Below are 14,327 nucleotides of genomic sequence, written 5' to 3'. Positions count from 1 at the left end.
AATAACATGAAAACCGTTTTTAACTGAGGGTTAGGCCAAATGGCTCATGGGCCCCACTAGGCCAAAAAAGGAGAAAAAGGCCAACCAGCTGGGCCAACCCGGCTAGCCCCGGGTCGGGCCACATTTTCAAATCCAACAGCTAGCTGACGTCAGTTAGCCATTGGATTTGAATTTTTTTTTCGACCAAATTTTTTGAACAAAAAAGCTTTTAAAAAATTCCCATTTTTTTCCTATAAATACCTAAACCATTCTTACATCATTTCTCACATAAATTTCATCATTCCATACTATAGGAATATGCAAAGGAACACTTCGACACTCCAATGAGTAAGGCCTATCTTGATAGGAAAAAGAGGGAAATTATGGCCGGACGACGGTTGTTTACCTTCGACTATAATCCTACAATTGTGGATGATGATGATGAAGATGATTATAGACTTTAAATTTAAATTGTTGTAGTTTTTAAATTTAAGTTGTAATTTTTAAATTTAAGTTGTAGTTTTTAGATTTAAGTTGTTGTAGTTTTAAAATTTAAGTTGTAGTTTTTAAATTAAAATAATGAATTATGTTTGGCCCTATGGCCCTTTAGCCCCTTCGGTTGGAGATGGTTTTTTTGTCACTTGGCTATATTTGGCCCTTCAGTTTGAGATGGTAAGAAAAATGGTCTGACAATGTTCATTAAAATGTTAATTTCTTAGAGGGCTATAGGGCCAAAAAGAGTGAGTCCTCTGGCCCTCCTTCGGTGGAAGATGGCCTTAGGAGACTGGACACCATATTCTTCAGTTTCATAATTAACTACTAATTAAGCAATGTTCTCCAAAACCACATCAATGACATATTCAAGAACTTTATTTACAACATTAGCATTATCATGAGTAGAAAAGTGCCAGAGATGTTTCATACATTTAGATGCATAAATAATTTTCGATTTGAATGATTTTTTTTGTCGGAATAAAAGTAGATTACAAAATCTAAATGTTAAAGTATTTGTAAGAAGTAAGATATGTGTATGTCCGGGATGCAAGTTTCATCCAAAACGAAATATTTCGATGAATTACTGCAGAGAATGAAGGTGTTACAAACAAGCAAATACACTAAAATGTACAACAAATGCGACATTAAAGCACCTCCTTGACAACCTTTACTTTTACTCATCTCAACACATCCCCACTATACTTTGCCTTCTCCCACTAGATAATCCAAAAGAAAAGAAAAACTAATGAGAAAAAAAAAAAATCATATAAAACATTAAAGAATGATCGCATCACACTACACACTCCAAACCACCTATCAAGCAAAGACGACCCTAATCCTTCTTTTTTTGTTGAGTTTGTAAAGAAACAAGAGATGCACATGTTCTTCCCTCCAAACCAATCATACATTATCTGAGTGGTCCCATTCTTTAAAGCTAAACACATCACGTGATTCTACAGGTAAGCAGCAGCAGCAGATCAAGTCACCCAACAATGTGACTTCTTTCCTCCTCGCTAGCTAGTGGCTAGTACTAGTAGTAGTGGCTGGAGTCTGTCTTATAGTGTTTGCATGCAGCAGTTGGATTGGAATAACCATACTCAGAAAATACGAGAGCTGACTCGTATAGAACGGATTTTCTGCAATGTGGTGTCGCAGTTCAATAATGAAATATCAAAGAAACTTACATGTGACATTGTATTATTAGATAGAGATGCTAAATGATAGTGAATATATTCCACGAAAGTTGCTCTCTTACTCTTTTAACATAGTTAATTTGGGCCGGAACATGACCATGGCTGTGAATTCCTTATATGTAAATCCTTTTCGAAGTGTAGAGGTAATGATGATGATCAGGATGAGGACACATTGAGAAGATGTTCCGTTTGATCAGGAGGAGGAGTAGATATGGCGTCTGAGCGGGGCGTGAGCGAGGTTGGTGATTGTGCAACCTTCTCCATCTTGACGTTTTGTTGGTGATACACTTGCCTTAGTCTCTCTATTTCCCTCTTCAATGCTTCTTGATGAGCTGCAATATTTGTTTGCACAAATTCAAATTAATATAAAATTAAAACCGTTTCATTACCATGTGACAACCCACATTATAAAGTAAAATGTGCACATGATCAATCAATATGTACACATGTAAACACATGCCTATATGTTAATGACAATTAAATTACTTTATCCCTAATCACTTTTCTTCCCTCCTAAATTTCAACCCCAAAGAAAAACATGCATAGCCATAGAACACACCTAACAACCCTTAAAAGAATTTGGAACTTTATTTATTCTACAATACTATGTATCCAACCACATTTTTTGTGAACCAAATCTCGAAAACATAAAGGGGAGCATTTGTGTTACCCATCTTTAACTCTGGTGTATATCTAATATACACCTCTATCGTTGACACCTATTAAGCTAATTAATCATTTTAAAATCCTGCAATTAAGATTTTCTGTCGCTTGTACACTTTTTCACCCCCGCTCCCTTTTCCCCTCTCACCCCCTCACCATTTCATTTCATATCTTCAGAAAAATTCAGTTGCAAAGTTTTAACTATGGTTAATTAGCTTAACAGGTGACAACCTGCATGGTAGTGTGGGGGATGAACATACACCAGAGCTAAAGATAAGGTAAAAAAATTGCTCCTATGCACAAAACGGTATCCACATAGACAACAGGGAATCATTTCTATTAAACAATAATTAACAAATATAGTCTCTCTAACATTACACTAATTTTCGTACGTCTTTCTAGTACTATATATTGATGAATCTAATTTAGAATGAAGAAATTTAATTACAACATGGGGACATATACTGTACTAGCTACATATATTGCAATTGAACCAATTAGTGAGATGCCACATGATATTTCATTATCTCCTTAATTTTCTTCCTACTCTTAGCATGCATGCGATGACCTTTTTTATGCGCATTCATTCTTGGTGGATCAAATATGTGTCTTTATCTGCGATCGAAAGGTATAATTTCCATTTTCCTACTTTTGAGTGCCAATTTTAACTACCTTTTATGGGCTGCAGCTCTTAATTTTTTCCTAACATGGCCAGGGAATTAATTAGATCTCACACCAGTACAAGAAAAAGTTGGTAGCTAGGAGCTCAACTGATTGAAGGGCAATTATACATGTTCTTCCTTTAATTTAAGGGAAACTTAAAATTAATATTTAGACACGTGAACTCAAATGACAAAGTTAAAATTTATCATATATATGTTGTCTATATTTTATACTTTTTACGGTACTGGTGCACCAGCTTTCAAAACAAAACATGTGCAACTCGCATTTCTGTAAGAGACAAGTTTTTCAGAAGTCTGAAAGCATGGTGCACCAGAGTAAAATTTTAGAAAAATTAATGAAAAGGGCTTGAAAACTTTGAGTTTTAACGATAAGGACAGAATAAAGGGTAAATGAATAGTACCAAGTGTAAAAATGTGATTTTTTGTTAAAGTGAACAATACCGCGAGCTTTTCGTTAAAACTCTCTAGAATTTTCTTATATCTTGAACTTTAAACGAAATTAAAATTAATGTGAACAAGATTCATGTTGCTGATTGTTCAATTTTGTGAAATTAAAATTAAATAATTTAATTATGCACGATAAATTAGAACAATGATAATATACGTGCGTACCGTCTTTGAAGATCTTATCCTGCGCCAATGCTGCAATTCTTTGTTTGAGAGCACTGTTGTCGACATTTAGAAGCAAGCGTTGATGATCGAGAAATGCAACCCGTGGTGACAACACTGAAACTTCAACCTTCGTTTTGATGCAAGACAAGAAAAAAAATATTCAGTTATTTGTTTGACAAACAAGTTAATTAATTAAAATCAGAATTAAATTATGTAATTAACCTACTTGCAGAGAGGTAACACTGCGTTCGAGTTCTGATATGTATTGTAGCTTCCTCACCCGTGATCTTTGTGCAGATTGTCTGTTCGCCAAAATTCTAATGCAACACACAATAAAATTATGTAATTAAGAACTAATTAAATAACAAAATTAATTAAACTCATATATATATATATATGATATATATATATATATATACACACGCACATATGTATAAGTGTGTGTGTGTGTGCATGAAGATTACCTCTTGACCCTTTTGGGATCAATTTTCCTATCATTGGATGTGGTTTGTAATTCGCATTGGCTTTCCACCTCTTCTGATTCATTCTTTAGCTGCCTATTGATCTGCTGCTGCTTCCCCTGCGCTTCTTTCTCATCGTCGCTGATGCTGTTATGATCCGAAGGCGTGGACGGGTTCGACGACGACCCTGTAGGTCCCACCGCCGCGGCGGCGGCGGCGGACATTTCATCGGCGGTGAACATGGACATGAATTGTTCGTCGTCGAACCTATCAAACTCGTGATGATTGTTGTTAGCGTGGGAGTGGGAGTGCGAGCCTGAGCCTGGAGGTGCCGCGAAGACGCGGCATTCTTCCTGCATTGGTGCCTCCAGGAAGGTGATAGAGTCGCTGATGGATCTCCGGTGCGATCCCCGTCGCGCCGAAGAGAAGTCGAGGAATTCATCAACCCAACTAGGGTTTTGGGACGTGGTGGCGGCAATGGCATTTCCACTGGGGGCAAAACAGCCGCCCATTAAAGGCGGCATCTTCTTGTGTGAAGAGTCAGGCCAATTGGGTGTCATGCTTGGAACTTTTGGAGGTAATTGTGCCATGATATTAATATTGCACACAAAATAATGTTAACTGTTTTGTGTATCAATCAAACTCTCGCCTTGGAATGTTGAGATGATGAGAGAGAGATGCCCTGAAAGAAACCAAACCAAAATTACAAGAGCTTCAACATAAGCTCCTATATATACCCAGAAAATACACAAAAGGTAATGTTAAAGGTAAAATGTAACATAATTATCGCTGCAGAAACTCTTTTGAAATTAATATATTATTTCAATAACAACACGCACAGCATACATGATTGTCACGTACTTTATCAATTAGATAATTATTACGTGATATCATCCATTGTAACAAAGAATCTTCCCTCTTAATTAGTTATTTTCGTTTTTTTTATGCCCAAAGTCTATAAAATCAATATTTGAGCAAATATCTTCCTCTCTTTCATTGTATTGGATCTCTATCTATGTATGTGTGCAGTGGGGTCACATGGGCAGGGGATTGGACAGCTATCTCCAGCTGGGAGGAGGTTGGGGTTCAACGGTTTTACTGGAAAGTCGCCTGTACTAGTTTAATAACATAACAAGCGGAATCAGCCACCACGTGCCCTTGTGACCGTCTCTTTAGTACGAGAGCCTATAATAATAGAATAATACAATAGGCCCTCCCTCGTCATATTTATATTTTTCTACTGCTACTGTCCCACATCCAAAGGAACATTCTCGTGTGCAATGCTTTGCATGCAACCCACAACTACATTTTAAACTTACCATCATCCATTCTGACCGTCAGACCCATCCACATGGGTGAAGGGTTCTTGTATCAAGTAATGGGAAGGGATCCTCTTCAGATTCATTCCTCGTAATTCACCAAGTTTGAGAGATTCGAACTGTTGAAATTTGATCTAATGACTATAAACAGGATCTCTGAACTTGATGGATTAGGAGGAAGGGATCTGGAGATGATCCCTTTCCTCAAATTATAACCCTTAGATCGTCCTTCGAGTAGACGCGACAAATGTGTCGTATTTTTTGTGTTTGTGTCAATTTATTATCTTAATGGGTTTGTGTCGTAGTACTCTATTACCATGTTAAGCTAACGGGTTGAAAATTTAAACCATGATACACAAACAGAGAATGATCAAAGGACATCACAAAAGAAACACGCTTTTTATTTTATACAATTAGTAACACCGAGCGCATATATTAGTAAAACCATATGATGATAGGACCATCATACCCTTTTTTGCATTTGTAGGAAGAAAAAAAAATGTTAGATACAATCACCCACATGCATACATTAATTGCACGAAGTTATCCACACGGTCATGAGTGATTGTACTTGTGGAGACATAAATTAACCACATCCACACATGTAACTCTAATGGACTAGGCGTTGCATGTCCTATAGGTCTTGGGCTTTCGAGCTCAAGTAGATATCAAAGTGGCCTTTGAGCTCATCATATCCCAATTCATGCCACTGCACCCTTCATGAGATCAAGAAAGTAGGGATCGACTCTTCAGAGCCTCCCTTGGGTGTCCGGTGTCCCCTACTTTGATAAGTTATTTGCCAAAGACTGTGTCACACTCTGATCCTGACATACGTCCAGGACCAACACGTGACGTCACCAAGTATCCATATATCTAACATACCCCGCATTCAGGATATGTACAAGCATGGCTCAAGATTCAGATTTCATAGTAATTTTCATATGCTTTATGGCTACATCTAATCTCCTAGTTAGACTACCTACGTACCCTAAATAGGAATCAAGCCATTCGTAGTTCACCATTTACTACACTCCGACATTTATCACAGTACGTTCAAATTGAAAAGTATAGTATTCCTTAATCAAATATTAGAAGTTAACAAACATATGAAGTTACTAGGTTCAGGGCCCCACAACAAACCCACATAACATTCAAGGTTCCCATTCCATCCATCATATAAATCACTATGTTTTCAACATGATACCTCCATCCACAACATGTAACATATCAAATAACCAACGAAGCACAGTATTATTATCAAGCCACATTGATCAACTAAAATAATCATAATCATAACAATCATATCCAACGTCATTCCATAATCCCGTCAATTAATCAATTCATGAATCAAAGATGCATGATTTTAACATTTAACTACGTTAATCAATCAATGAGTAATAACATGGTAATCTAATTTATATTCAGAAGGTCTATTATGGGTAATTCCCATTCACTCAAATCTAAGGTTCTATACTAACCTTATGGAAATGAGCAAGAGCAAGGATTCCAGACCACTCAACGGAATCCAACAACATCGGGTTCCGGACCACTCAACGAAACCAAAATATCAAGCGGTTTCTTGTAATCTACCCAAACCTGTCACATGTATAATCAGTACTTACATTATGGGAATGGTGCACTGGCAAACCAGGACTCGGACAAGCTGCAAAGCTTGGGTGAGTGACAATAATACAAGTATGTGATAACCAATAAAAAGGAAGGCCATCGATTATAGTTTATAAATCTCAAATATAAGTTTATATTTATGAAATCATAGTCAAGTCACTAAAAACTCCGAATGAGTCACCCATACATCAAACGGCTTTTCTAATTCAAACCACAAAGACTCTCAAAACTATCGTTCATAAATACATTAAAAACTAGGGCTAGAGGAACGCAGTTCGGCTGAAGCCTACACAAGTAACAAAACAGGAAGTGCCCCCCCCCCATAGCGGATTAACCAAGCAGAGTCACGCTTGAGAAACCATGTAGGTAGTGACCCCCCATTACGGATTAACCAAGCAGAGTCACTGCTACGAATTCGTTAGACAATGATCACCCATCGTGGATTAACCAAGCATGATCACCCCTTAGTATGCATGGCCATAAGGATCACCCGTCGTGGATTAACCAAGCACGATCCATAAATAGTATGGTCCCCTATCGTGGATTAACCAAGCATGACCATGGTCCCTTATCGCGGATTAACCAAGTAGGACCACTAGTGGCCCCTCCTCGCGAATTAACCAAGCAGGGTTATAGGCAGTGATCACCCATCATGAATTAACCAAGCATGATCACTCCTAAATATATATGGCCAGAAAGATTGCCCATTGCGGATTAACCAAGCGCGATCCATAAATAGTATGGTCCCCTATGCGGATTAACCAAGTAGGACCATCTATGTACCACTGCTACATGGTGCAGACTCGGTGTCACCTAACCCCGTGACACTAGGGTAACGGTCCCCTACTAGCCCTTAGGTTTAACAAACATTTTAATATGCACTTCAAAGCACTTTTTCACAAATATTTCCAATCCATGAGTCAAATCACATTTAATAAAAATAGATCGATGGCCAATTATAAAAATCACATTTTAATAGAAAACACATTTATAAAACCAAGTCATATCCACAAAGGATACTAATATAAGAAAACAGGATAATAACCATATCACATATATTAAAGTCACTCATTGAGATAAGTCCACAAAGTCTCACTGAATCTCTACTAATACTAACTTCAGTAATTCAAATGGTTCAAGACATGTTAATCAAAAGTCAACTCTCAGTCAACGATGGGGTACACACCCTAGCAATTTAATCCGAAAGATCGGCACATCGTATTTTGGAACCATAACTTCTTAAGGTTCACATTATGCTCATAGAACAACATACTAAAATCTCATTGTGATCCGACAGTTGGATCTCTGCCAATCATAAATTCAAGTGGCGGTCAACTTTTACTTTTACAAACTTAGAAATTCAATTCAGGAAGATCTGTACGTGAATTCTTGATCAGTTAATTCCTAATATCCTCAAATATTACGCTTTATAACGCATTAAAGATTGGTGACAAACCAACGGTCGGATCGTCGATTCATATAATTATCAAGTGGCGTATTATAATGAAAATAGGTTCAAACAATCAAATTTCATCATGCGGGTATCAAATTCAAAATCAGGGCATCCAATTTAACTTATAAAGGCATTGTCGGCCCACTAGCCACACGCCACCGTAGGTGGTGGTCGGCCGTCACGACTCATCGGAAAATTCAAGTATTTCAAAAAATTACCAAATTTTACAGGCAAGTAGATCTCAGTGAGGGGACCAATTTTCATACCTGGGCCGAAGTCTAATTTGATCGGAAAACGCCTGAATTTTCCCACGGTAGATTTGGGTGTGCTTAGATTCGACTCCAAACAAGCTCTGACACCTTAACCCACCCCTGGGCTTTGTTCTTGGACTCAAGAGGAGTTGAAAATGGGTGGTGGTTGACAGTGAGGCTTTCGAAATCGGCCAATCCCCACCCTTGAACCCGTCACACCCATCGTGCGGTTTCTACACAATAAAGGCCAAAAACTCTCAGATTTTTGGTGGAAGTGAGAGAATATAGGATGGGGTGGAGTGTACAAGTGACAGCTGAGGGAAATTTGCTAAAAAAACTGACGAAAATCAACGGAAATCGTCGCTAGGAACCGGGTCAAAACCGTGTTTGAAAGGGGTCGAAGAGATGATCTAGATTGGGTGGTTTTCTCTCCCTCCTTTCCCCTCCTTACTCTCTTTTCTTATTGGTCCGTTCCCCCACTTTTCCTCCTTTCTCTCCTTTTCTTTGTCTCTCTCACTGCCATCTGGCAGATTCTAGTCTCTCTTTTTCTTTCTTTTTTTCCTTTAAAAAAAAAACTAATTATAAAAACCAAACTTTATGACTAAGTAATTAAAACTCTAATATTAACAAAAATATAGTTAATAAAACCTAATAGATAAGAAATATGTAAAGTAAATAATGAAATTCCGGGGACGGAATTTCACAGATCGTGCTTATTACTACATATTTGTTGAAGTGGTCTGCTAAATAAGATCGGCACCATCCTAGCAAAACAACAGATGACTAACTAGCATGGTATGAAATCCTATTGTTAGTCAGCATACGAAGAGTCTCATCTATAAACAATCAGGTCAACTAGAGAAACTGAGCATTTATAGAATTTGTATCTAAAATACTTGCAAAAACTGACCATTTATAGAATTTAACATTCCATCAAAGATAGCAAATGTTCATACACGCATGAGGGATTGTTCTCGCTTATCACAAAATGGTTAAGAATGATTGTTAGGGAAATTTTTTTCATTGTAGTTATTAGACATTTGAAGAACAAAAAATTCATATGACTTCAGCAACTAGAGCTGAAATAAAAAGAGTTCCTGTATCATCAGCGGAATTAATGCATTCTTCAATCCAATTGCCAAATGGAGTAAAATGAGGCACAAATCAGTATTACAAGGGACAAAGTAAGGTCTAATAGAGTGTAGGGAGTAAAGCGAGATTTCATGTATGACATAAGGGACAAAGCAAAGATAAGTCATAAATTAAGAACTACCACACTTAAAAGTGATAAGGGGTTGGTCTAGTGAAAAGTGGGCAAATATTTACCTTTAACTCGAGTTCAAACACCTATGTATGAATTTTTTTGGGCCACCATCTCTATTGTGGCATAATGTTTGATCTAGGGACCAAAAGTATGATGCTACATAAAAAGAAAGAATAGTCTGCCATAGATATGTGGTGAAATACCTCTTATATTAGAAAGATAAAAAATAATAATAATAATAATAAAAACAAAAAGGATTTTTATCACTAATGGTACCTGTAATTGACCCACATCATCAAGATGGTCCATGAAATTGAAAATTGACCAATGTAGTCCCTGAAAATAGGTTTTGCAAGTCAATGTGGTATTTCTGTCATAATTCTATAAAAAAAATGTTATATGCTGATGTGGCACATAAATGGGTCCCACAAGATTTATGGATTTTTATCACAAATGATTCCTAAAATTGATCCGTACCATCAAGGTAGCCTCTAAAATTGAAAATCAATTAATGTAGCCCCTGAATATAGGTGTCACAAATCAATATGGTCATTCAATCACAATTCTGTCAAACATTTTGTTATGTGCTAATGTGGTTTAATAATTTAATAATTAATTAAAAAATGGTCAAAATACCTTTTTGCACAATGAGATTATCTCAAGGCAGAACTCGCCGTTCTCCTAGTCACCAAGATCACCGGAGGAGCGCCGAATAACTTCTCTTAGATTATGGTTATGAGGATGTCAATTGCCCAAATGTTAATAATATTGTCAAAGATGTTGTCGCCAATCAAAGCCGTCACCAAAGGTGGTCTCAATCCTGGTCTAATTCGGTGGAGGGTGTCGAATGGTGTAAAGATAGATGTCTTGAGAATTTTTTTTTTCTAAGGAGAGACGGAGAAGGCTACCATAGATGGAGGTAGAGGAGTGTGGGCTGTGATTAGAGATGATGCCGGGACTGGGATTCTAGGTTGACAATTTTTTTAATTAATTATTATTCAAATTTATTTTTAATTTAATTAGACTTGTGGGACCCATTTATGTGTCACACCAGCACATAACAGAACTTTTGACAGAATTGTGACAGAAGAACCATCACATTGATTTGCGACACCTATTTTCAATGACTACTTTGATCGATTTTTAATTTCAGAGACCATCTTAATAGTGTGAGTCAATTTTAGAGACCATTTAAGATTAAAAAAAAACCTAAACATAAATCACTACGCTGACGACCACTTAATACTACGGTCTAGTTGTGTTTCTCTTCACTTGTAAGTGTGAGGTCTTAGATTCGATTCTTGCTAAATGCAAATTTGAACCACATTGTTGTTAGCTCATTGTGAGACTTAACCCACACCTTCACCCCCTTAGACCATATCCAACCCTTGGAGATAAAGCTTAAAAATTTAAGCTAAAAAATTTTAAGTCATAACCCAGAAACTGTTTTTCTCCTCCAATCCTTATGACTTAAAATTTTAGCCCGAAATTATTAAAAAATGATTTTAGCCTTATTTTTAGGTAACTTTTTTGAAAATAAAATTTTTGCAGACTATCCTATTTATTTTTATGAACATTTTAATCTAAAATATTTAAATTTTAATAAGTAATTAAAAATCATATAAATACATAGGTATTTATAAAGTTTTAAGTGAAATTTGATTTAACTAATTTTCTTAAATTATTTTAGACGTTAGATTTAATTGTGGACCGTCACATCTTTTTTTAACCATTAGATTTGATCTTATTTGATCACAGCTGTTAGATTATAAATAAAAAACAAAAAAAATGTTTGAAATATGATGTTTTGGTGGGTCTAGAATAATTTAAGCCAGACTTAAATCTTGGAAGGAATCTAGCCTAGATATATATATATTTTCTCCATAAGATTTATTTCAGCCCAATGGTTGGAAATGGTTTGGAGGATTTAAAACTTACATTTTAAGCTTTATCCCATATGAATGCAGTTAATATCGTTTGTTAAAAAGAAAAAAAAAAAATCACTACGCAGACCGAAACCAAGGGGTGGACCCGTATTACTATTAGGAGTATAAACAGGTTGAATTGGCAATAATTAGATAGTTTATTAGTGGGATTAGGGCAATTTGGAGCACATGAGGCGGTAGGAAAGGGAATCACGTTACACTCCCCATGTGAATTGTTCGGACGTTCTAAGCTTCTTTTACTTTGTCCCCAAGCCATACCCACATGTAGGGGGGTGTAAGTTTCGTGGTACTTTCCATCAGTACCTCGACTAGAATTTTTGTAGCTTTTAATAAATCAGGATAATCTGAAAGTGTTTGGGGGGCAGTGCTAATCATAATTAGTGGGGTGTTTAGAATATGCATTAATTTGCCTTTATCGAGGAAGTCTCAAGGAGGCACTAATCACGATTAGTGGGGTGGTTTAGGATTGAGATTTAGGGTTTGATTAACAAAACCATTGTTTGGGAGTTTTAGCTCAACTTAATTCCTTACGTGTTGGGAGCTTTAGCATGATCATTTGCATGAACCACAACTTAATCAGATTTTGGTATGGGTGCAACTCATGCCGGTTGGGTAAGTTGAATGGTCAACCCAATCCTAACCCAACCTTCACAATTTGAGTTTGGGTTGAGTTAGGTTCGGGTTCATGCAGATTTACTCGGGTTCGGATTTTAATTAGTTAGGGTTTCTTTGGATTAGGTTCAGGTTCACTCAACTTTATCGAGTTCACACTTATTTATACCACTGTATTTTGAATGATTTTTAAAATTTTGAATCAAACAACGTCAATATTAATTAAAATTTCATTTACACATCATCATCCTCACAAAAGTTAAAACAAACAACTTGATGACTATTTCTAATGTTTCAAACCATGCAAAGTTGAAATTCAATTTCAGAATGTATACCAAGGCTTAAACCAAAAGAAATGTAAAAGTAAAACTTCATTTGTTATTACCCATATGAAAACCGACAATAAAGTTCAAGTATAGTCATTCCAAAACTTATACATAACTTATATAATATGAAATGGGAGGGTATATTATGTGCTTGAGTGAATTCGGACTAAAAAAATGGGGTTGGGTTGGGGTTGACATGGGTGAGCAAGACAACAACCCGACCCACCCAATAAATGATAGTGTTGAGGTTTGGTTGCGTGTTGGGTGTGTTTTTTTTCTTCATTATAATCCGTCTGATCGGATTTGAAATGTGCATGGGCATATTCAGTTTGACTCAACCCAAGTTGCACCCCTAAATTTTGGACAGCAACTTAAGGCCATAATTGTTATCCGATGTGCTGTTTAATATGTAGGCTAGTCAGATAGCAAACGAGTTCACTCTACAACCGATTTTCCGCTCTTGTGTTTTTGTTTCTTGATTTTTATTTTCCATCCAAAGACTAACAAAAAGAAAATGCAAGAAAAGAAAATGAGAGTGTGAAAATCATTTATCGTCATATATAACCTGCGAAATGATATCCACCAGTCGAAATAGCACAACATAGCCGCACTCTATCTGTGGGTTAGCGTAGCGAACACAACACCTCTATACGTAGCCTAAACACTTCATTCATCATAAGAACACAATAAAGAAGCCTTAAACAAAATTCACAAGCACAAAAAGCATGAGCAAAACAATACTACCCGTTTCAAAACTACCTCGAATCGTATTACTATAAACAAGACTTGAACTCAAACACGTAGAAAACGCAAACTCGAAATCAATACCATTGTTAATCTCAAGACTATCAACAAGCAAACATTTTATGATGTTAGCGTGTGCTAGCTTAACGTTTTTCATGGTGTGCATTTTGTGCATATCATCTACAGCATGTGCCCAAGAGTACAAGCCTCCAGAGGGTGACCTCAAAGCCATGAGGCAGAGATATCAAAGGTGGCAGGACAAATATGGCCGAACATATAAGAGTGAAGAGGAAAAGGAATACCGTTTTGGGATATACAAATCCAACCTTGAGTTTGTTGATTTCATAAATTCTCAAAATCTTTCATACAAACTCAGTGACAACAAGTTTGCAGATATCACAAACATAGAATTCACAACAAACTACATGGGTTTCCAAACTAGGAGAGATCTAAAGACGAGGTTCAGCTATGACAAGGAAGAAGATTTGCCGACTACAGTAGATTGGAGAAAGCGTGGCGCGGTAACTCCAATCAAGGAGCAAGGCAAATGTGGTATAAATTACGTTTTATTTCTCCCCCTTTTTATGCTCCTGAAATTTCAGTTTTTCTGCTAGAAGATGGTTCGGGAATTACTTTTCTAAGTTTAGTTTCGTACTTTCTGGAATTATTCTACAACAAATGCATATTCTATCACGTTCCA

General features: G+C 36.6%; 1 protein-coding gene across 2 annotated transcripts; it reads right to left on the bottom strand.

The window, feature by feature from the left end:
* Positions 1–1,010: 1,010 nt before the first annotated feature.
* LOC103947910 (basic leucine zipper 34-like) lies at positions 1,011–5,054 on the bottom strand. Of its 2 annotated transcripts, none has more exons than XR_007251580.1 (5): positions 4,090–4,928; positions 3,852–3,942; positions 3,626–3,752; positions 1,730–1,999; positions 1,011–1,610 (listed from the first exon to the last, which is right to left on the bottom strand). XR_007251580.1 is itself a non-coding variant. In XM_048566326.1 (5 exons), the coding sequence occupies exons 2-5, from the start codon at positions 4,674–4,676 to the stop codon at positions 1,824–1,826; spliced, it is 981 nt and encodes a 326-aa protein (XP_048422283.1). In that variant the 5' UTR covers positions 4,677–4,768; positions 4,948–5,054; the 3' UTR covers positions 1,011–1,823. The 2 variants fall into 2 exon arrangements, 1 of the variants encoding a protein (XP_048422283.1); XM_048566326.1 differs by adding an exon at positions 4,948–5,054 and having other exon boundaries at positions 1,011–1,999; positions 4,090–4,768.
* Between the last annotated feature and the right edge of the window lie 9,273 nt (positions 5,055–14,327).

Source organism: the organism of the source record quoted next, unplaced genomic scaffold (assembly GCF_019419815.1).
Source record: "Pyrus x bretschneideri cultivar Hongxiangsu unplaced genomic scaffold, Pyrus_bretschneideri_v1 Contig41, whole genome shotgun sequence".
Lineage (NCBI taxonomy): Eukaryota > Viridiplantae > Streptophyta > Magnoliopsida > Rosales > Rosaceae > Pyrus > Pyrus x bretschneideri.
The sequence above is the reverse complement of the archived record's forward strand: the minus strand, read 5'-3'. Positions and strand labels throughout refer to the sequence as shown.

What these genes read in the sequence shown, in the direction of transcription:
- LOC103947910 (XM_048566326.1), bottom strand. Translation starts at nt 4,676, where the DNA reads ATGGCACAATTACCTCCAAAAGTTCCAAGCATGACACCCAATTGGCCT. An exon ending in GCAGTGTTACCTCTCTGCAA is followed by an intron (nt 3,753 to 3,851) that starts GTAGGTTAATTA and finishes ATCAAAACGAAG; the next exon opens with GTTGAAGTTTCAGTGTTGTC. An exon ending in GGATAAGATCTTCAAAGACG is followed by an intron (nt 2,000 to 3,625) that starts GTACGCACGTAT and finishes CAAATATTGCAG; the next exon opens with CTCATCAAGAAGCATTGAAG.